Source organism: Argentina anserina, chromosome 4 (assembly GCF_933775445.1).
Source record: "Argentina anserina chromosome 4, drPotAnse1.1, whole genome shotgun sequence".
In the NCBI taxonomy this organism is placed as follows: Eukaryota; Viridiplantae; Streptophyta; class Magnoliopsida; order Rosales; family Rosaceae; genus Argentina; species Argentina anserina.
This window is the reverse complement of record NC_065875.1, coordinates 20,223,390-20,247,591: the sequence shown is the minus strand read 5'-3', so window position 1 is coordinate 20,247,591 and position 24,202 is coordinate 20,223,390. Positions and strand designations below refer to the sequence as shown.

The 24,202-nt window shown below is 39.2% G+C and overlaps 3 protein-coding genes across 3 annotated transcripts; 1 reads left to right on the top strand and 2 right to left on the bottom strand.

Moving 5' to 3' along the window:
- Positions 1-7,629: 7,629 nt before the first annotated feature.
- LOC126792354 (uncharacterized) lies at positions 7,630-9,529 on the bottom strand. The gene is made up of 6 exons (XM_050518799.1): positions 8,918-9,529; positions 8,697-8,799; positions 8,556-8,611; positions 8,076-8,246; positions 7,816-7,926; positions 7,630-7,707 (listed from the first exon to the last, which is right to left on the bottom strand). The coding sequence occupies exons 1-6, from the start codon at positions 9,527-9,529 to the stop codon at positions 7,630-7,632; spliced, it is 1,131 nt and encodes a 376-aa protein (XP_050374756.1).
- A 2,818-nt stretch (positions 9,530-12,347) lies between these two features.
- LOC126791654 (uncharacterized) lies at positions 12,348-15,025 on the top strand. The gene is made up of 6 exons (XM_050518128.1): positions 12,348-12,505; positions 12,999-13,147; positions 13,793-13,926; positions 14,001-14,054; positions 14,177-14,356; positions 14,462-15,025. Exons 2-5 carry the CDS (start codon positions 13,114-13,116, stop codon positions 14,345-14,347), a joined length of 393 nt encoding a protein of 130 aa, XP_050374085.1. The 5' UTR covers positions 12,348-12,505; positions 12,999-13,113; the 3' UTR covers positions 14,348-14,356; positions 14,462-15,025.
- Positions 15,026-21,211: 6,186 nt separating this feature from the next.
- Positions 21,212-22,362, bottom strand: LOC126791095 (probable methyltransferase At1g27930). The gene has a single exon (XM_050517499.1). The coding sequence runs from the start codon at positions 22,159-22,161 to the stop codon at positions 21,334-21,336; it is 828 nt and encodes a 275-aa protein (XP_050373456.1). The 5' UTR covers positions 22,162-22,362; the 3' UTR covers positions 21,212-21,333.
- Between the last annotated feature and the right edge of the window lie 1,840 nt (positions 22,363-24,202).

Here is a 24,202-nt window from a genome sequence, read left to right as displayed (position 1 = left end):
GTAGTCCACACACACGCGAATCTTACCATTTTTCTTCTGTACCGGTACTATGTTTGACAACTATTGAGAATATTTGGCTGGTCGGATAATACCGTCTTGGAACATGTTCTGAACCTCTTTCTTGACTGCTGCTGCTGTGTCTGCACTCATTCGTCGTGGACTTTATTGTACCGGCTTGTACCCATCCATGATGGGCAAACGATGGCAGACCAAATCTGGTGACAAGCCCGACATGTCCTCGAATTTCTCAGCAAAGCAATCGCGGAACTCCTGCAACAACTCCACCAAACGTTGTCTCAGTTCCTCATCCAGGTGTTTACTTATTCCAACCTCCATGGGCTCGTCTGTAGTCCCAAGATTGATCTTTTCCACTGGATCCTTTACTTTAGGTGGAGTATCATCCAAAGTTGTTGGTGTTGGTTGAATGAACTCCTCCTCTACCTGAATTTCAGTCAAATCATCCTCAATGCATTCGACTAGTGCCACTGCCCCCCAAGCCTCATGTTCCTCTCTGTAAATAGATAAACGTTGGAGAAATGACACATAGGCCTACTCCTGCTCCTTGGCCAGTGATGTACTCATGGATGAGGATTTTTGACTTTCACGATAAAGCCAGGTCTATTGATGTCTGTCTTGACCTGTACTAGACCACATCGTGTCAATTCTGTAGAAGTCACCCCAACTGGACGACCCTTAGTATCTATCCCGGCAACTCCCAAAGGCCTCATGTCACCATAATAATACTCAGCATCCAGGATACAAGACGCGACCGAGTATGGTCGATCATCTGCCTTTACTAATTCTGCCTTGTTAGTTGCGGGATCCCACATCAACATCTCTTGGTGTAGAGTAGAAGGGATGCAGTAAGCTCGATGTATCCAATCCCTACCCAATATGATGCTGTATGGAGCGGTGCAATCTGTGACGAAGAATGTCTGAAACAGTTCCGAAGGTCCTATTTTGACTTTGAGGATTAACACTCCCAAGGTCTTAGTTAAGTTGCCAGCAAAACTCCTGACCTTGAGATTACTACTGAGAACCTTTTCCTTCGCGATTCCAAGTGCTTCGACTGTTTTCACGGTAATGATACTAACTGCTGCACCGCCGTCGACGAGGATTTTGTTCACTCTCTTACCCTCCATCTCAGTTGATATGTATAAAGGTTTAATGTGATGAGTCATGGTCGCGGTAGGCTTTGTGAACATCATAAAGAAGCTTTGGAGCTCTGTCATCGTGTGAGATTTATCAGCTCACTCTTTCCTCGAGTCCCTCTCAACAATTGGCACCTCGGTAGATGACAACTATGCGACTGTACCCACCTCCTGGGCCTGCGTCTCACCTCCAATGAATAGATGAGATGACATTGGCCGTGGAAGAGCATATTTCGAAGACAAGGTGAACACCATGTTGCAACTACGCACTCTGTCTAGCTTCGGTGTTCCCTCCTCAAAGGTATCCCCACGAGAGAAGTTAAACATGTTGCAGTCTGGCGTAGCGACCATCTCATCATCATACCCTTGTTCCAGCTCGTCCTCTGGATCAGAAATCTCTAACCCTTGCTCATTACCACCTGACTCTTCCATATCGTCATCCGGCATGGACCCAGTTGACGTTCGCGAGGGGAACTTACTCCTGAGATACTCCGTTAGTGATTGTTCCTGAGGAGCCTTAGGAGGAATAACCACTGCCGCATACTCAACTTCCTCTGGAACCACAAGTGTTGGTTCTTGCACTATTGGAACCACTAGTGTTGGTTCTTTGATCTTCAGCTTCCATTCAAACTGTGGCTTAGTTCTCTCTGGAACTGGCTCCTGATGGCCTGGCTTACTTACAGACCCTTTTGGCATCCATTTCGATTGCGCAGGTTGCGCAACACTATTTTGCTGTTGTTTCTGCTGAGCAGAAACACCCTGTACGTATTGCCTGTTTGTTGCTCTGCCATCAGTGGACGCGTAAGACAACCTATCATGGATTGAAACTCTTCGTGTAGGAGCAGTTTCTATCGGTCGTTCAATTCGACTATGAACGCTTTCCCTGGGATATGGTTCCCTCCTGTGGCGATCATTCTGGCGAATGTGCACATATGGCTTGTAACTAAGCTTTTTAACTGTATCTCGTAACAACCAAGGTGGCTGCTCTAGCTGGTCGTGAGAGAGCTCTCCTCGGTTATATGCCTCTAGCATTTGCTTAGCCCTGCCATATCGTTTCTGAATGTTCCTCTTCTGAGTTTTCGTAGCTTCCATAGCTCTTCCGTGCTACTGAACGTACCAGACATCGGGTTTTAGCGACCTCGGCGCAGGTGGTATGTATGGCCGCTGTAGGACCTCGCCCGAAGCCTGAACTTCTGTTACATTTGTCCCCATTCGCTGCCCTGCAAGAACGTTCGCGACCCTGCTCAGACCTTTTCAACACTTGAGCATAAGTATCTGTCTGAACTCTAGCTTTCTTGAAGTCTTTCCCCTCGGAAAGATTTACCGGCGAATGAGACATTCGGTGCCTTCGCGACTCCTCGTGTCTATCAGCATTATCACAGTTTATGGAACACTCTTTCTTTCACCGATTGCAAAGAACATAAGTTTTGGCCTTTGAGACATTTTGTTCCTTGTGCTGGACAACGCTCTTTTGTTTCCCCGGGCCAGATTGCTTGGCTATCACAACCTCCTGCGCCGCAGATACTCCTTTCGATGTTGCCTCCACACCCTAATCAGGATCTGAAGCAAAGGACAACACTCCCTCATCTAACCACTGATGTACCTGGTCCTTGAGCTGTATGCAAATACGAGTATCATGAGTCCAAACTTTATGGAACTTACAATACCGTTTACCTTTAACTTCATCCGTGATAGGGAACTCAATCCATGGTACAATGGTTTCACCCTCTGCAATAAACTTGTCCAAGATCTCATGAGCTAATGACGCATCATAAGTATACTCAGCAAACTTGGAAGGGCGATGAGTCTTCAACGGTGTTGTCAATGGTGCAACTTCTACCACTGACACTGTAGGGAAGGGATCAACATCGACCCAAGCTGCAGCTCTTTCAGTGTCTACCCCAAGCATTCCTTTGTTAATCCAAGTCTGCAACTGATCCTTGAGCTTAACACAATCAGCTGTGTGGTGATTAAACAAGTTATGAAACTTGCAATACTTCTTCCCTTCGATCTGCGCTGCCGTAGGCATCGCAGTGACATGCTTCACTCTTCCACTCGTGAACAACTCATCCAGAATTTCTGGAGCCTTGTGAGCGTTGTAGGTGTACGAGTCATACTCAGGCTTGGTGAATGCTGCTGTAGAAATCTTGACAGGATCCCTGGACATCTTCAAAGCCTTAGACTTCAATGTCTGTCTTCCAGCTATCTCTACGGCAGCTACTTCATCATCTACTTCCTCGACCCACTGCTCTTCGTATGGATACGGTGTATAGAAAGGATCTACATGCGAGTAGATAGTGGAAACCCTCTTAGTCCCGGATGGAACTGCATATCGTGGTTTCAACGTTCCAGTGTGATAAGATACAGGTGAACCTTTCGGAACTGTGGCACTGTCCTCCATCTCCCTGAGGAACACTTGGTAAGGACCTACCTTGTTCATTAAGTCTGCCATACTAGAAAAGTAGGCATCATGATGTTTGGCCCGCTGACGGGTCTCCAAACCCTTTATGGCGATGCGAATAGCATTCTGTTCCACGAGCGGCGTTTTGCACTTTGCTTGCTGAACCTTGAACCTCTTTAGGAACTCTACTGCCGACTCCATTGGCTGTTGATACATGGAAGTCAAAGATGACAAATCCACTTCAGGCTCAACACTCCCAAAAATCGTTTTAAACATCGTTTCGAGCATGGACAATCCGAAATAGACCTTGGTGCTAATTTGGAGAACCAAGACAACGCCGGCTCTGACAGAGATGAACCCAAAGTCCTCATCTTCAAGACTGAATCAGACGCGTACGGCCCACAATCGCTGTGCAAATGCGATATATGTTCAGCTGCATTCTCGAAACCCTCTTCTGAGAAAGTCTGAAACTTGATTAGTCGATAACCTGATGGCCAAGGGCATGCTGCCACCCATTCCGGGAACAGACTTGTATATGATATGTTCGCGGCAACATGGCCATGAATGGTCCTCACACTTTCCTGGATCATCTTCTGAACTTGCTCCTTGGTAAGGCTCTGACCTTCCTCTACGTCTTGCTCAGACTCCTCTCGATGCTCCTCTCGTCGCTCGCGACGGGACTGGTGCTGACGCTCTTGTCTTCCGCTTGGTTGAATAAGTGCCAACGCCTTTTGTAAAGTTTCAACCTCGGGAGAGTTCGACCGTCTGGAACCTCCAAGCATGAACTTCCATTTCTTAGCCTTTACCTTCTTCCTCCTTGTAAGTCTGACAAGCTCAGTGTCAAATTTTTCAGCCTCATCACCTCTGGCCTCGTCCTCTTCAGCGCCGTTGTTGACACCATCTCTATCTTTCTTGCTGGACCTACCCTTTCTGGTGGCAATAGGCTTGTCATGGTTCTGGCTTTCGTAAAGCCCGGCGACAATCCATTGGATCCCCAACGCTTCTTCGATTTGCTTAAATCGCTCATCCTGCTCCGCGAACTCCAAGTGAGCGTTCTTCGCGTGTTCATTGACACCCAGAACCAACTTCTTCATCCTGTCGTTGGTCTTAGCCAGCCGCTGACCCTGTGCCGACTGTAGTTGTGACACATTATCCAACGTTCTCTCAACTGCAGTCATTCGATTGCCGAATGACTCTTCTAACGACTTGACTACCGTCGTCAACTCTTTGAAAGCTAGTTGCATGTCTTCTGGTGTCGCCATCACACGAAACTTCAGTAATGCCTCGACCGTTGTTAAACCTCTGCAAGCCGCTGTGTTATGAGGAACACACTGCGAATGCTCTGGTTTCGAGCAAGAGGGATATCCTCGCGAGTAAGGATTCCGGCTTGCTATCTTTGGCACCGTCCCACTAGGCATGCCAAATGTTCGAGCTGGGAAAACGGATCCTCCTCAGAGAACAATGAGCAAGCCCCGGTGTCGAACCCTAGACGGTTCGACCCTTCGTTCTATGTTGTTGTTGGCGTGCCAGTACCTTTGAGTTAGGTACAACTGTTGTTTTGTTTGACAATGATCGCGCTCCACGTACTGTCTTCCTCTCAGACGATTGCTCCGCAGTTGCTGATAAACCGCTGAAGTTCGAATGACCTATACACAACCAGAGTTGCTAGGTACCTTTCACTCCACCTCAAGTAGATGGCCGATCTTACTTTTGACCGCTTGGGGAAAAGCAGAGCTTATATTGTGTCGTTAATAGCATGACTCTCTTGCGAATGAAATTTGTTGACTAGTGCAGGCTTTGGGTTTGTTAGAAGCTAGGCTAACGACTCGATGGACTTGACTCGAATTGCCGAAGTTAATCGGACTTGTTGCTACATGCAGCGCGAGGCGTGCATCTGGGTAGCTCTGCTCTGATGGGAGACTTGGTTGCCGAAGCTAATCTGACTTTTGCTCCGTGGGGAGACTTGGTTTCCGAAGCTAATCGGACTTTTGCTCCGTGAGGAGACTTTCACTATGCGGTTGCGCGATAGTTTGTTTGACGTTGCGTGTGTTATTCTACGCATTCGACCCTCCTTATATAGAGAACACAAATTGTTCTTTCTTGCGAATCAAGTCCTCAGAACCTCCTAGTTGATTTAGATTCACCTTCCTTAATCAACTCAGATTCTCTACGGCGATAGTCCCCTAAATCTATTCCAATACGGCAGATAATCTTGTTTTGTGATATACTTTCCCCAAATATCCGATCCACGGGCCTAAGTAGTCTAGATAATACCGGAGTATTATTTTAGGCCCAAACATTGAGGCCAAAGTCAATGGAAGGCTAGGTCACCTAGGTGGGTAACTCTGTGTAGTTTCAAGGGAAAATGTCTTTATCATCTAATATATGCTGGATCAAATATTGGCCAACTTCTGAAACCAATTTAATCATTTACTTCTAAAACCAGGAAAGGTTGTGATCCATCCTGATGTTATAGAGAAAAAGCTTATTGAAGTCCAGAAAGCTTTGAATTATGATGCAATGGTAATTTTGTTAAACATATCAAGAGATATATGGAAAAGATCTGTTATTTTTTCATCATGGACAAGATGTTGACAATGGTGAATCTCCAAGCAAGTCAAATCATTAAGATTTTCATGCAATGTGTGAGAAATTCGAAGTTCATTTTACGCTTTAAAACCAGGGAGCTTAAAGGCACCTTGATGCTATTGAACCAGCTGAAGGATTAACAGATTGCACAAACGTCGTTATTTAGTGTTAATGATAGTCAATATAAAAGGGAGAAAACTTAGCAGACCAACTATGGTAAGCAAGAGCGACCACAATCAACACGTGTATTTTTCTAATTAATATTTTCAAGGTTGTAAAAATGACTCTTAACAGAGGAGAGTTAGACGAAACGTTAGTATTACGGCGTTATGACTCTCTCATCTCTCCTCCTCTCACTCTCTCTTTAGCGATTGAATATGTATCTCAGAAATATGGAACAAGAAACAACTATTCATGGATTCATGTGGGGAGATTCAGAAGACTAGAATCTGAATAGCTTGATTGAGTTTTACCCATAATGCTCAGAGGCTATCACCCGTGTCTAATAGGGTGTCATCGTCTTCAAGACTCGGTACAGATCTCTCGAGTTGAATCAAATTATGATGATTAATTGTTATCTTATATATTTCGATGTTGGGTGCTATATTGAAGAACAAATTAGTCTACTTTCAGTCTTGTATTCTATGAATTTGTATTTGGGGTTTGATAGTTTTATTTGGATTTTGATTTTAATGCTGAGATAAAATATACCTCTTATCTAATCTTGGTTTAGATTGTTTTACTTGATAATATTGTTGTCGTAATTTGCAGTTTGAGGGTTTGGTCATATCAAGATACGGCGAATCACCTTCACTTACTTGTTTTGGTTGAAATTAGAGATAAAACGTGAGAATAGTGATGTTGCTGGATTATATGGAGAGAATAGTTTGTTTCTTCTAGGTGAAAGCTCTAGTGGTTAAGATTAAAAGTACTTAACAAGTCCTTATTAAGTTAGTCCCCATTGGAAAGGGCTAAAGATGATCAAAAGATGGGAAAATTCTAATATACATCAATGTATGTTATACATCCTATATCTGACGGTCGATATTGTTTTATAAGTGGGGTCAGAAAAATAATATCCATTATCAACCGTCGGATGTAGGATGTATAACATACATTGATGTATAGTAGATTAACCCCTAAAGATGATCAATTTATTGAATATAATCTAATTACATGACATCTGATCCGGTCTCTCGCCTCACGAGGCTTTACCAAATCACATTCGCCTCGTTTTCACATTTGAACATATTGCTATATATGGCTTTTGGTGTCAAATAACTTTGTGCCATCAAATTTCAAGTACCTTTACTGCTACTCTTACAGAACATAACATCAATTCAAGCCAATAAATTAAATGTAATAGACAAAAAGTGTATATTAAAAATGTAAGCAAACTATATATCATTCAGAATAAACGAAGGCATATGGCTACACAGCTTGTTTATAATCTTTGAAACATTATTGGTTTAATTATGAGGTAATTATTCAGTTAGTATAATTGCTAGCTTCCTGCATTCGAACTTTCGAAGATAACTGAGGAATACTCCACAAGACCTCTACTCCCTGTGCACAATAAAAACATGAAAGAATGAAATATAACTACTTATCTCAATAAGAGGTAAACAAAACTTAAAAATTATTACTAGTCGACATTTTTGTTCTTACTAATACTCTTTTGCTGGGATCAATGGACGCAAGCTCCTCCAACACTCTTATCACGTCGCTGCTGTCAGTGATAGTGAGCGACTTAGACTTCCCTTCAGCAGCAAGTAATATTGTAACCTAGCAGCAAGTTTTTGGTTTTAATTAAAGGTCAGCAGAGATATGAAGTTGAAACAACAAAATATTGATCGATGACCCTTTTTTTGCAATCCAGAATATATTTTTGCTATGACATTATTCAGCAGAGATATGGAGTTGAAAGTGTTTACCACTATATCGTCATTATGGGATTCATCAGTATATCTCTGACTTGCCATGCTTTGGGACTTTATATTATCCAAATTGACCATCGTCTCTTTGTCATATCTAATCTTCTCTCTAACAGCAAGTTTATTAAAACATTGCTGGGCAGCCGCTCTACCAAACTTTGATATGACCACCTATCATTATTAACACGAGAAGCTTAACCGAGTTCCTTAACAAATTTCTGATATGTATACAAATTACCAGTCTATTTAAACAAGCGTCTGCATACACATTTTGCTAAAACCAATCCAATTCTATATGTACAATATGGTTACAAGGTTACCAATATTAACCGATGGCCAAAACCATCCGAAAGTAGGGAAATGTGTCAACGTACAAATAAAATTGGTGTATGAACATGTAGAAATTATATGATTTTAGTCAAACAAATTCAAACATAAATTTAAAGGTTATTATTTAGAGAAGCAATGATATTTACTCACAGATGAGTAACCGGAAATGCAATCATCAGGTTGCCTGAGTATAGCTATAGCTGTATCTGTAACCAAAGATTTAGCGAAAATAAAGTCAGAAGAGCGGAGGGAAAGTAATATTGTAATTAACAAGAAGGATATATAACTCACCTCTCACAACATATCTCAAACCCTCATGCGTATGGGGATTTGCAGCTTCAGCAATCCGATTAAGATCCATTTGCAATGCTCGCGCCGTGTTTGACAAATTACACTATGGGAATATCAAGTAAAAAATGCATAAACATGCACACACATATGGATTAGCTATCAGTAATAGAAAACGATATTGTACATTTTTATTTGCATATGTAATTAACATTCCTATATACCTGAAGCTGGAGCTTGACAACACTTGTTTGACCCAGAGAATGAAACCAAATAGCCATAATAGCTGTCCACAAAATTAACGATGCACCAAACACAAACTTTTTATCAACTGTCAAGATAACAATAATCATTCCCCCTACAACGTATGTAGCAAGGACCCCGCCGAGTATCCAGTCCCAGAGCGGATCGTAGTATCCGATGTCGTACATTTTGATTCTGGTCGAAGAATTGTCAGATGGATTATGCGAGGTCGTAGTGTATGATGTCAAGCAGCTAGTGAAGCTACCACCGACCCGACCCACTGGAGTTGCCAGTGCTGCTGAGTTGGGGTTGTACATCACTAACAAACCCAACAGCACGGCAGCCGTTGCCGGTTTCCTCATTGCCTCGAGAGACTTTTCCCATAACTTGCTTAGAACGGCTGTATAATTAGGGTTTGCTGCTACAGACCGATTATCTTTGAAAACATGGAGGCAGTGAGACAGAGATGGATTATCTGATGTAGAGTCGGCGGTGAAGTAGTGGGTCTTTTCAGCCGGCAAGGAATAATAATGAGATAATTTAGGGTTCTTAAATCTAGGACCTGGAGCAAAGCAACGTGGATAGCTTAACATTGATGTGCCTAACTGGAATATTTTTATTGGAAGAGGACGAAAGGTGTGTAATAGGGTGCTTTGCTTCAATCTCAATGGCCTGGCTTCGATGAGCAGCATAGTTGTTGCCATCAGACTTGTATCGATTATCGAACTTTGACTTGAAAGGATAGCAGAAGCTCTGTTAAGAGCTCAGTATATATAGAGGAGAAAGACGCATATATATCACCGAGTCACTAACAAATCAGCTACCTCCTACCTATAATAGGAAATAGAAATATTCTGTAATTAATCATAAGAATCCCAATATTAATTAATTTTAGGGGATCTTGTAAAAAAATTAATTTAATTTTAGGGGAATAAATATCCAATAGAAGCCGGTGCTAACCTAGCCTATAATCAGTATAATGTAACCGGCTCGATCATGTTTGGTGGTGGCTTTGATACCTGAATTCGCATGCAGGTTGTGAATATAATGTAAACATCAAACAACACTGACACCTAACCGGCTAACCAATAAGATGTAAAATGTTTACGAAAGATTAATCCGATAAGGGGATTGTATAAATAATGAAGCCAAAAGCTTAATCATAATCTAGGAGCTAGCTAAGGAACTTTGTAGCGATCATGCAGTTTTGAATGGGTCACCCATTCTAGGTATATCATTCTTGTATGGGTTATGGCCTTATGGGTGATTGATTAGATGGAGCATCAGAAAAATTAGTGAGGGCTTTATTTATTTGGCGTACGTGAGTCGTACTTGTTGATATAAATGTTACAGAAGAATAGATTCTGTACGAGTGTACGTAATACATGTATCCTGTATTATTTACTCCAAAAAGGTGCATGGGCCTACCGAACAACAACCCGATTTACTGATACGGGTCAACTGGCCCAAATATGAAAGGGGGCATTTTATTTGAGGGGAAATGAGGGAGCTGGCGCCTGGCTGGTTCATTTTGAAAATTTGGAAAAGATTCCCTCCACTATAAATAAATTAATTTCTTAAAAGTCCTAACACTTTTGAAATTTATACAACCAAGGACTCAATTTCATCCTTTTCTAATCGGTCCTACTTCTTTTCCTAATCACATGTGCCAATCTCTCTTTTAAGTACTCTAGTTAACTAGTTTAGTCTTTGTTTCTTTGGGTTTTTGTTGCTTCTTTAGTTCATGTTTCTTATATTTCTTTCATGTTGATTCTGATGCGCTTATTTCTACATCTTGAATACAATGAAAACTATGGTTAAAACTTGGGACTCACTATGCATATTCACTTGTAATGTCAAATGACATTAAGAAGTTGAATAATATAACACAACACTACTTCTCTGAATCACCATACGAATATTAAATCAACATCCCCATATATAAGAAAATAACAATAAAAAATGAGAGATAGAAACTGTTGAACATGTATTCCATGTAATGACATTTCACTTGTGAGGGGCAATTGACAATGTTATTGCATCAATGGTCACAGGGGCAGATCTTATTACAAGCTTAGGGATGCTAAAACATCCCCAACTCAATTAGAAAGACAAAAAAAATTGGTATTAATTTTTTTTAATTAGGACTAGCATCCCTTACTCTCTCTCACACTCAATCCTTCTACCAACACTTCTACATACACACACCCACACCCAATTCCCTCCCACAACAACATCTATAATCTCACACGGACCACCAATTTTTTTTTCTTTTTATCTCTTGTGTCTTCTTCTCCCTTCTTTTTTTCTATAAAATTAAATCTCTAACCCTAAAAACTAAAGTCTAATTCTTAAATTAGAGTAATTAATTTCGCGGCCTCCACTCCTCTAGTGAGCACTGAATGTCATGATTGAATTGGGGATCTTCCCATTTGGGATTTCTGGCTTTCTACGTTTGCTTTCCATACACCCTCGGTTACATATGTTTGGAGGTATTTTGATGCAGATAATGTAAAACAATCAGTTCAAAAGTGAATCACATAGTATTTTGAGTACATTGTCAATAAAAAAATTTAGCCTTCGGCCAAATTTCAAATCCTCCATAGATTACAATTCTAGATCAAGTATCCCCTAAACGTCCGTCCAAGATCCGCCACTGAATGGTCACCTAAATAATATCCATATATGTTGAACTCTCCGCTTTAAAATATTTCAACAAATCTAATACACCACACCTTATTACTCACGAAACACCTCTTGCAAGTTCTCATTCAAATGGATCACATTAATACACAAGATTGGTGGTCATATAGCTCATTTTGCGCTCTCTCTTCTTAACCGGTCATTTTACCATTCACATTATCATTCTAAATCACTACATATATATTTATTATATATTATCATATTTCATCGCATATAAATAATTGAGTAGTTAATATGCATATATTTCACTTAATATAATGCTTCGATATCAAGTCTCAATAGTTTTGTTTTATTTCTAACGTAACATTTTCTAATCTTCACATAAGTCCCCAATACAAAGAAATTGAGAGCATGCTCTTCAGTATCATAAAGCCAAAGGCGGATTGCCGTAAACAAGAGGAATTTTAAAGGGCCATAGTAGAATATCCAAAAAGTAGAGGCAGGTTTGAGAATTCAAGAAAAAGAAGCACCTCTCCAAATGAAAATAAGATAAAATCTCCATCGACGACAAAATGATTCCCTTTCCCACAATTTCACCACTAACTCACACATCCCCCACCCAATCCCCTCAATCCACACCGTCCAAATACCAAACTACCCACGTGTCATCCATCGCAGCAGCGAGTGTAGTGAAAATCAGGAATTCCAGAAAATAAATAAGAAAAATTGCAGAGAAAATTCAGGGCTTCTGGCTCCGCTTTATTTCTTTTCAACACCACAACACCTTGGAGGGAAAACTGAGAATCAAAATTAGGGTTTCGTTTCTGCTTACATCTTCCACACAAAGCCCCGATCTTTTTATCAGTTCTCCGTTCGCCGGGAACAACCGTGCCCCGCCGCTCCTTCTGTTTGGAATTTCAGTTCAGGTAGGGATTCTGGAATTCGTGTTGTGGCTTTGGTTTTTGATTGAGTTAAAGTTTTGGTAGTGGTTTTGTTTCTCCGAGCTAGATTCCAGGGTTTCAAGTGGTTTAATTTTGGGGGAATGGTGTTATGTGCATGCGAATTGAAGATAAGTTGCTTCCCGAGTCCAAGCCTTGTAGCTTTGATAGTAGGATTCTAGGGTTTTGAGCTGAAATTGGTCACCAGGAGGTTGTTATTTTCCAAATGTAGCATTTACGGTTTCTGCCATTTAATTGAACTCAGTTTAATGGTATTCTGGTTATCAATTTCCATTATGTGACTGGTTTTCGTATCATCATTTGGTCGTCCCTAGCTCTCAGTCATGATTTGTCTTGCTTATAATTTGTGTATTGGCTTGTATAGTTTTTCATGGACTCGTGGATTATAGATAGGATGCTGGTTATGAAATTTGGAAGCTTGGATGTGTAACTGGATCTAACCAGGAGTTGGTATTTGCAGACTTCTCAGGATTACGTTTGTTCAAGGTTGAAATGCAAACAAGGAAGAAAATTTCTGCGAGAACTGCTTCGAGAGAGCATACCAGTCCCAAGTATTGGATACCAAAGTTACCGATATGATTACATCTTCCTCTAGAAAGCAGAGAGTCTGTAAGTTGCCAAAAATATTGGATAAGTTTTTTCATGCTCCTACGATGCATTTTGTACTAATGTGGCACCCTTTAATATATTTTTTTTGGTTGTGTGCACCTAGACATTCTGTTTATGGTCCTCCTACTCAACCTCTTTTTCTTTAGCGAAGAATTCATAATTAGTATATATCCCAGCACATTTATGTTTCATATAGTGTAAAGTGGTTGAACTTTTGGGTTATGGAACACTTGCCGAGTATATTCTAGGAGAAAAAAAAATTGCAAAGGAAATTGAATGCTTTGGTCGTGTCTATTTTTACTAGGATTTCTGTAAATTGGGGTTGGTTATTGGTTAGTACTAGGAGAAGAGTCCATTTAGTTGTGGAATTATTCATTACATAAGGCCCAAGAAATAAAAACACGGTGATTAGATATGATATGTTATGCCACTGTGTATGATGGTTTCAATACTGGCAATTATCGAAGGTCTCATTTTGTTTCTTATTTTGCGGTTTGATTGGTATAATTATTCTCTTCCTTGATAATGGTTTACTTACTTTCTGATACTCTTGAATTTTGAGTCGATGATCGTAATTCCACTTAGACATTATTATGATATAACATTTCCCAGTGCTGATTTAAATTGTCATCTTCCAACTTTCAGGTGGGGCTCATAAGAAGAATGTGCAGCCTGTTAGTACAACCACTTTAAGTACAAATTATGACTTGCTGCTTAATGAAACTGCTGAGACTTGTCTGGGGCATGATGCTTTAAGTGATGATTGCAAGGAGAATAAGGTACTCATTTAACTGTTAAAGAACAATTAAAAGTTTGCTTGGGCATTTGTCTGAATTTTTCAAATGTATTGCAGTGTTGTGAGGAGGGTACTGCCGAGTGCATGCTGGTGGAGAATCTGCCAATGGAGGTAGATGAAATTTAAACATACCCTTCTTTACTAGTTCTTATGTTTGTTCAGTAGAATTTCTTTTAAATGGTTGTGCTTGTTTCTGGATTGTGAATGATCTTATTCTTTTTCATTTTTTCCAGTTGATTTTGTTGAATACTTTGAAAATAGAGATCACAATTTCCATCAAGAGATGGAAGTACAGTACTCACCCGATGATGCACACGTTGGTTATGTTGGCCGAGAGACTTGTGAGTCCACTGTTTGAGAGGAGAACAACTACTGTGAGAACACATAATCTTCAGTTGATATAACATGTCCTGGTAATATCACTAATATGTAATGCAGTACATATGCATTAAGCAGAATTGAATGCACAAAACTATGTGATGCATGGTACAAGTAATGTCTATTTTTTTTCTCATCAGTTGTGGTGGCGATCAATATTTCTTCTGAAGGCTCAGCCATATATCTTGCCATAAAAAAAGAAGCAAGGGTCATATGAGCTCCAGAAACTTGGTTGGATTTGAGGATAAAAGGGTCACAACTTAGCCAGTATTTTAGGAGAAAATGCAAGCATAGTCCAAAGGGACTATTCTCCTATCCAGCCACAGTCAACGGGACTAAATACTCCGTGCATAGGAATTCATGGCATGTTCTTCTTGATGCAACTGGTCTGAATTTAGGGGATGACCGGCTAGTGCTTGCGATGTATCGCCCGGATTTTGTTCTATGCACCCTCAAAAATACACATTCCCAGCCATCTAGTATCACTTGCTTATTGGTTAGGAGAAAAACATTTGATACTATGGCACCTCCAGCCTAAATACATAACTGGTGAAACATGAAAACTGCTTGTAATTTTGTTTTCCTGGTTCCTGTAAACTGTTATTTGGCTCCTGGTAAATGGGATTGTATTTATTTCTGTTCTAAATGGAGCACACAGTATATTACTTTTCCTACTAATATTTTAATTGAAAACCTAACAGTCTTTGCAATGATCATGTATTTCTCTTTGATTGTGATTTGTGAATATATAAATAATATAATTAATAATGTTTGGTTTTATACTCTAGAAATCTAGAACTGTTGCTTACTTGCTTCCATGACCAACTTTTGTTTGCAACAGTCAAATTGGTGGGTTCTTTGTCAAAATTCTCAATCAGGACCTAAATTAACCTTAATTTTGTTCATGACTAGAAAATATAATAATGTATGAGGAGTGAGCTGAAATACTGAATCAAATCATGTGAATGATGTGATATTGGTCGATCACCTATTCTCGAATCTCGATCTTTCTGAGGGAACAAGCAGGCTTGGGTTCCTTAATGGTGTCATGTACCTACTTAGGGGTCTTACAAAGAAAGGAAAAGCTGTTTACAATCTTGTAGATTTTAAGCTGAATCCAAATTAGCCAGTTAAATATATAAATTTGTCGATCGAATTCATTATATCTATTGATAGTTTGATACTATATGAGAAAACAGACATCAACGTAATAGCGTATGCTAAAATCTATCCAAATTAAGTAATTAAATACCCAAATTTAGCTACAATTAGGTAAAACTACCTTCACGATAGACTATGATACTTAAAGGTGTGATGACACAGTCACACAGAGGGATACTTGAATTCATCATCCTAATAACCTTGAATTGATAAACTTGTGAAAATGGCAACCACTGCTCTTGAAGCTGGTTTAGACTAGATCAGAAATTCTATCATTTTCAATGCAAATCGGAATTGGATGTTAACTATCATAAACTATATTGATTTAGATAACGAAGTTCGGAATAGCCTCCCCATTTGTTGAAAGAAGATATTGTAGAGTACAGAAATGCAGACCCATCTAAAAGGATATAAGCACCAAATGGTTGTGTGACAGCAAAGCTAGCAACACATAAATAAAGACTAAAATATTTATAATTTTCTCGATATTTCCGTGAAAATTTACATTTTTCATCATATGGATATATATCCGTTACATACCAAGCATTTTTCAACGGAAATTTCAAAATTTCCCGTTATTTTCATAATATCGCTACGTGTCAAGCCAACTTCAAATAAAATAAAAAAATCACTGGTTAGGAGAATCAAACTTCTGATTCATCATTTTTCAAGCACAAAGTTATAGTCAACTTTACTACACCAACTTATTGTTATATATGACTCTTTTTATTATATATTGCTTTCCATGTTCCAACATTCACCTAAAATTTAAATAAAACTGAACTGGTTGTTGAAGGGAATCGAACCCCTTTGGTCTAGGAGGAAGCAATAATGGATCTTACCCTTATGGAGAAAATTCAACATGTCTTATCCACCATATTTATTCTCTAATGAGATGCAATCAAGTGAAAACATAGGAACACAATCTTCACAAAGCTATGGTTATAGTCAAAGTCGAGAAATGCTTGATCTAAACGGGAACTACCAGTATCACAACCCACAATCAATCACTCACGACTCATATGGTTGGCATATAAGTCACAGTACATGCAAAATTAGAAAGGGAATGTATCATTTAATGACTATTCTTCACAATATACTTAAGATATTACTCAAAGACATGATGAAGATAGTGAAAATTTTATACATCATAGATCTTTTATGTGGTTCTAAATCACTCATGTAATTTCACATTTAATGTATCATATGTAAATAAGACGTGATGAGCTAGCATCCCCTTAGATAAATATATATATATATATATATTAAGTATATTTTTAATAATGCTAGACGATTATTTCACCTCAAATTACTATAACTCATTATAAATTAATAGTTATATAATAATTTCTCATGACATACAATAGATAATTGATCAAATAAACATTTCTCAAAGTTTCATTCAAAATTTCCATGTTTTTATATAAATCTTCATCAATGTACTTAATTATTTTTTAAAATCCAAATTTCCCCAAAATTTCTAATTTTCGGATCCTTGATATTTTTGTTCTAGCCGATATTTTATTCCTTGTGCACAAATGCAGTCCCAAGAGCTTTAAAAAAAACAGATGATAGAGAGGAAAAATAGGTCTCTAGAGAAAAACCCTAGAGGACGCCACCTTTGATCCTTGTACTTGTCAGGCTTCGTCTATCACTGGCGACTGCCTCTGGCCTATAGCCTAAGACGGATGGGAGAGGCCGGATGGGTGTTTTGTTGTCTAGAGTTACCTCGAGTTTCAACTTTCAGATCAACTGGCGTCTGGTGTTCCCTTAGTTCGACAATGAGACCGGTGGACACAATGCATCGGAGCAAGACGATCTTACACTTGGGTGGATCGACAATTGTTAGATTGGCCGGCCAGAATTATTGGCTAGGCGGAGTGAGTCAGGAGCCGGTTGGGTTGGACGGCCTTTAGAGATGACATATTTGGTTTCAAGTGGAAAGGTTCCTTGCTTTGGCTAGCTGTAAGTGGCTTGGTTTCATCCGATATTGGGGAGGCGTCATTGGTGGCGGCGTGGCGTTGTGATGCAGCAGGTTTCTTCGGCCGGGAAGGCTAGTGGCCGAGATGGTGTGGAGGTTTGGGCTTGGTTACTGACAGTGGGCCCACTATGAGCTAGAGTATGGGTTTGGGCTCACTTTGTAGGTCTTACTCAAGTTGTTAATTATTTCATTATTTTGTCAATTTTTATTTGTTTGTTTGTTCTACGCATTTTGCGAGTAATAATTCCCTACAAAAGTTTCGTAGGGAGAGTCGGGCTTCATGTCCGTGTGTGCACTGTTTGTGTCTGCTCTAGGTAGGCGGCGAGTTCCTTGCTGCGTCAAATGGTTATTGCCGCCTAGTGACATGGTGATACTAAATGTCGTCAGATTGATCTTCTAGCAGAAACATAGTTGGAGAGTTGATGTATTGGATATTAAGATATGTATATGATGCTTCATTATTGTTAGGGTCTCATATCTATTGTTCTCTCATTCTATATGTCACCATTGTTTTAAAGCAAATAGTCGCCATGAGGGTAATATTTTTTACTAGTTGGTGCTTTGTTGAATAATTGTTTGTAGAGATCTTTGATATTATGTCTGATATTTGTAATCTGGTGTTTAGACTTCACGTCCTGATAGAAGCACTTTCTGCGACGTTCTTAACATGTTTTTACCTCAATTTGTACTTTGATGAGCCCTTATTGTTGTACTATTGAGTCATTGAGTCGTAATAAGAGTCTTGAGTGGTATTGGATACATTTTTGTGCTTACATGAGTTAAAAACGCATAATTGGTCTAGAGTCCTAGTTTGACTAGAAATCCTTGTTAAGTTTTGAAATTAATTATCTCTTACTTATGATTTTATTTTCTTATTTTCAGACTGGATTGAAGAGATAATTAAAGAAAAAGAGATGGAGCCAAGTCATGCAACAATTAAATAGAAAATGATCATTAAAGGCATAAAACATGACATGATTTAGGGAATAAAACATGACATGATTTATGGAATAAAGTATGGCATTATTATAGGAAGAAAAAAGCAATTTCAATCCATCCATCTTTACTCTATATATACATGGTTTCACCTCTCAAATATCATCACTTCTCATTAGCATTCAAGAGTCAAAGCTCTACCAAAACACCACCATAAACTTCCATCACAAATTAGTCAAGCTGTCCACCCCAAAACTATCATCATCTCCACCGAGTTTGACCATTGAAGACACACCTCAAAGGTTCCTACAACGTGTGATTCTCGCAACTCATCTCTATGGCTTCGTCTATTTGTGTTAATCTACAATTCTTTGTCTATGAAGATTGTAAGTTGTTATTTATGTGGAAATATTGGTTTTGTATTTGTTTTAGAATTTTCAGATTGTATTTGATATGTTTTTGCGACTATGCCGAATATATGTTCTTATAATTATTGAAGTTTGTATATCTATTGTTGTGTTCTAATAATTTTTCTCATACTTTTAGATAATTTTCAATTATGTGCATATGAATTTAGTGTTTGGATGCAGTCCCTAAGATTGTGTTTGAATGCTAGATTCATTAACCATATTGACACAAATCGAATCATGCCCTAAGTAGGTTCGGTTTGTTGATTAAAAGTGGTAAAAATTCTGAAAATTTGCATGTGAAACCATGGTGTGTGACGCCACACATGAAACATGTCTCCAACAAATATTTAGTGCTTAAATATAATCTTATTTGATTTATACTCTAAGTGTTATTGAATTCGATTGCATGCAAATTTAGATTGGGCCCTAAGTCAATCTAAATGGTAATTGAAATCTTGCATGATTAGATGATCCCCTAAGGCTCTAATTGTATTAGTGTCTAAAAAGTATGTAATTTGTCGAATTAGAATGTATGATAGGTTCAAACTTGTAATTTTGTGGTGTAATAGTAAATTTGGTTTAATTTTCTTAAAGATAAGTCGATCATGTAAATAGTAATTTAGGTTTTATTTTAGTAGTTAATAATTAATCTCAAAACCTTCATTATTTGTTAACACTAAAAGTTTAGAGTTCCCTTCAATTCTCCAAAAAGAACGATCTCTGCTTATTCTATACTAACGATGATGTTTTACAGAACTTATTATAGACGTTTCAGTTAATGCCTATCACGTCCCTATTTGTATTCGATAATTTAATTAATAAAAACTTGAGGTTAGCCGCACTAATTATCCGTTCAAAAAAACAAATGCAGTCCCGTGTCAAATGACTCAAATCTGAAATCTGTTACGAATACAACAAGAGCTTCAATAATGAAACATCAATAATTCAATTGCAAATGAGGCATGCTATTTAGGCGCGAACATTTCCAAATCAATAATGGTTCCACCAGCACCATTATCACGGCTGTCACCATCATCACCTCTCAAAAGTCTCCAGTCGACAACTCCGGTGTGTCATCTCTATTAATAAAAATTCGAGGTTATTTTTACAGTTCCAGAGAGCAAGGAATTATGAGACGTTTATGATGATTTGGAAACAAACAGTAAAAAGCATGCATTTTAGGAGAATATTTTGAAAGCCAGTAAAAGTATGAGAAATTCTATGGTGTAGCACTGCATACTATACATATTTATAATCTACCATTCATACACTCCACGGGCCCCACGTACATTTAAAGACACCCTCTATCTACTGTCTGATTCGATATGTATAGTATGCAGCGCTGCACCATAGACGAATCCGCAAAAGTATAAAGAACTAATATTAGAATTTTGTATGTGGTGCAGCGCTGCATACCATATATACCGAATCAGACGGTGGATAGAGGATGTCTTGAAATAAATGTGGGGCCCGTGGAGTATATGGACGGTGGATTATGAGCGCTGCATGCATACAGTGCTGCACCATAGAATTTTCCCTAATTTTAGTGAAGTTTTTTTAAACTTAGAAGTACAAATGTTTCATAATCTTTTTTTAACCAGTTTTAGTAGTGAGTTTGGTTAGGTCACAACACCATCGTTAAAGCATACCTACAACCTTAATTCTGAAAAACTTACGACGGACACATACATGTCACACAACTCTTAGGTATGTATTTCCGCAGGAAAATTTATAGATCGCGAATCAACGGCAATTAGGTTCGATTCATCTCTCAAAAGTCTAGTATAAACCAAGATACCGTTGTATATTGAATTTATATACGCATGTACAGTGACGTACTTCCTAGTAATAAGGTTAAATTTATATTGTATGCCATTCTATTGATTCTAATTATCTCATCGGATTTGCCTCAGATCGAGTCCAGGAAACTCTTGTCATCTTCCCTGTTCATAACATCATATGCATTGAGCCAAAAAAAAAAATCAAACATAAAACGTACCAGTGGAATGTAACCTCGCTCCGAAGGATTGGAATCAAGCTAGTTTCAACGTCCTAAGTTTTCTTTTCCACACTTCTTTATTGGTATTTCTCTCAGGCCTTTCTCTCAAACGTTTGTGACTTTAGATCGTTGTGTTAATTATTTTTTTGCTTTCCTAGTAGTGGCCTAACAAGTCAAACACGATTAATTACAAAGACTAATCCTATCAATCAAGGAACATCGAACCTCCAAGGCTCCAAGTTTTGAAGCAAATATAATATATTCACCAGTCGACCATTTTATAAAGAGTTCGACTTTCGGTATCATAATTTAAATTACCTTCACCGGATCGGATAATACATACTGTAATAATCTCTCACTCTCTCTGTGTCTCATTAACCTAAAAGGCTAAAACCATGACCTATCTGTCTCACAATGACTACGCCGTTACTGTTTCCTTTATTACTTTTGTTTTAACTCCAAGTTCTAACACAGGTAAAAAAACCACTACAGCTGGAGTATACATAGCTCTGCCTTTGCCGCATTTTAGCAAAAACTTGCGTCGGTGGCGTTATCGGCGGAGGGAATCTCAAAATGCCAGAGCCTCCCGACGGCCTTAACAAGATACTTCCGGCATAGAAACTCCTCCGCAAAAGCCTTCTCCACCTTCCTGTCCACGTCGTGCAAGAACACATGCGTAGCACCTGACCCCCGCCTCCTCCTGGCCATTACCGCCGCCGAGAATATCGCCGCCATCCTACCCGGCGCCTCCGGAAAATAACCCCGCGGCGCGTCGATCATGATCAAGTCCCACTCCTTCTCGTACACCTCCTCCGGCAGATTGCTCAGCGCCAGCTTGCACCGCTCATTGCCACGTATGACAGCCACCGACGGCTTGCACGCCGGTTCAAACTTGTACAGGCCGAGCAGCTCGTCCGCCTGCTTCAGCTGCGTTCGGTAGTTCACGGTCTCGGCCCGAAGCTCCGGCGCGTCCTTGAGGACGGTCTGGACCCACTTAGGATCCTCCTCGAGGAACAGCGTCGTGCCACGTGGGTTGAACGTGGTCCACATGAGCGAGTCGTGGCCGAGACCGAAGACGAGAAAATTGCACGGCGCCCGCGATTTGAGGACCTCGAAGGAGACGCTGATCTCGGCGCGCGATTGCTGTGGGGTCGTATGGGACGTTGCGTAATGGAACACCGCCTGGACCTGAGCCGCCGTGGGGTTGTAATCATCAATGAAATTAGGGAGGGAGCAGAGGAAGGAGGTCCCTGTTCCGGTGAGGCTGGACATAAACAACACGGCGCCGAGGAAAAAGATCAAAACGGCGACCAGCAAGCTCTTTAGGTTTATCAGATTCTTCATCTCGATCATATGATATAACCAAGATGAAGGACGATCTCTGAGATTATTAGAGCTGAAAATTAAATGATGAGCGAGAAGAAGGTTGTGTGTGTGTGTGTTTTTTTTTTGTTTGGTTTCAAGAGAAGGGAAATGAAGAAGGTTACAAAGATTTGGGGAGAGATTTTTCAACTCCGTTTCAAGTGGATGACATAAATACAAAGAATTTCTTTGTTGCTGGTATGCACGTTTTCGCAGTGAAAGACACAAATCTTGTCTTTGATGAATAGAAATTTGATAAGGTTTTTGTGATGGACAGACTCGTCGCGTGACACGTGTAGTACCATACGATATCTTTCCATGCGGGGCATGCATTACTGTTGTAATACCCTCCGTCGTTTTTATTCTCAAACACCATCGTCGACATCGACCACCGCCGACGATCTACTGGTATATTACCCTGACGGGCCGGGTGTGAACAGCTAGCGGCTTCCGGGGAGCTAGCCTCCGCGTCTGTTTCTATTGCCAAAGTTTAATTTGGTTAAGACAGAAGGGAAATATTATGGATGGACATTTTGAGAAATATTGAGAATAATGAATTTCCTTTTTCCATTGTATGTAATTTGAATTCTATATACTATTCCTGTTATGTATTTCATCAATTATGGTGTGAGAAAGATGGAAAACCCATTTGTATTTCATTTATGTTTGTAAACGTATAAGTGCTACCATGCCAACTCAATCATCTTATCTTCACATCTATTATTCTAAAAGTATTGCATGCATGCATAGAGTTATCTTAAATTGGTGGAAGCAGTGCACGTAGGTTCCCATTTTCCGCTAGTAGTTTTGTCCACGGTGGCCGGATAGTCATGTTCACTAGATTTAGAGGTGGGCTCATTGTCGTAATTGCAATGAAGTAAGATTCGTTCGGATTAATTTTCAAAGTTGAAACGAAGTATGTTTTGTGGTACATACTAATCTACAACATTCGAATTGGAGTGTACCTTGAACAATTTGTTTATAATTTGGAAATTTTATGTATGAGAGTGGATGACCTAGGGACCACAAAACAAAAAATAATGATGAATGATGAGTGAAAAGTCAAATATAATAGGATGAATAACTGATGATTTATTCTTCTCATAATGAAGGCTATATATAGAAAAGTAGAAAAATACAATTGACATACGTCTATACTCTACAATTGATAAGTACTAAGTTATAATATTCACATTCCTAATACTATATCATGACTCACACTAACACTCTTCCTCAAGTTGGTGTATACATATTAACTATGTCCAACTTTCTAAGTGAGTCATAAAAAATATTAGACACTCATTTTTGTGAGTATATCAGCAAGTTGTTCTTTTGTAGGAACAAAAAGAAAGCTAATGATCTTAACATCTAGTTTTTCCTTTATAAAGTGACGATCAACCTCCACATGTTTCGTACAATCATGCTGTATGAGATTCTGTGAAATGTCAATAGTTTTTTTGTTGTCACAATACAACTGCATGACACACTTAGGCTTAACTCCTAATCTTGTAGCAAATTTTTAAGCCACAACAACTCGCACACTCCATGAGCCATACCTCTATACTCTACCTCAGCACTAGATCGAGCTACCACCTTTTGTTTTTACTCTTCCACATAACAAGATTACCCCTACAAAGGTAAAATATCCTGATGTAGACTTCTGATATGTAATATTTTCAGCCCAATCTGCATCTATGAAGCCACAAACCTCAAGGATATTGTTGTGATTAGAAAACATTACTCATTTTCCTGGAGCTGACTTCAGGTACCCAAAATCCCCACAACAGCATCCATATGATCCACACTTGGATTATGCATGAACTGACTCACTACACTTACTGCATATGCTACTTCTGGTCTGGTATGTGACAAATAATTTGTTGGCTAACTAGCATTCAATAACGAGTTTTGTCAGTAGAAACCTGATCTGGATACTCTGCTAATCGATGGTTATACTTAATAGGTGTATCAATTGGAGCACAATCCAACATACATGTCTATATTAGTAGATCAAGGATGTACTTCCTCTAGC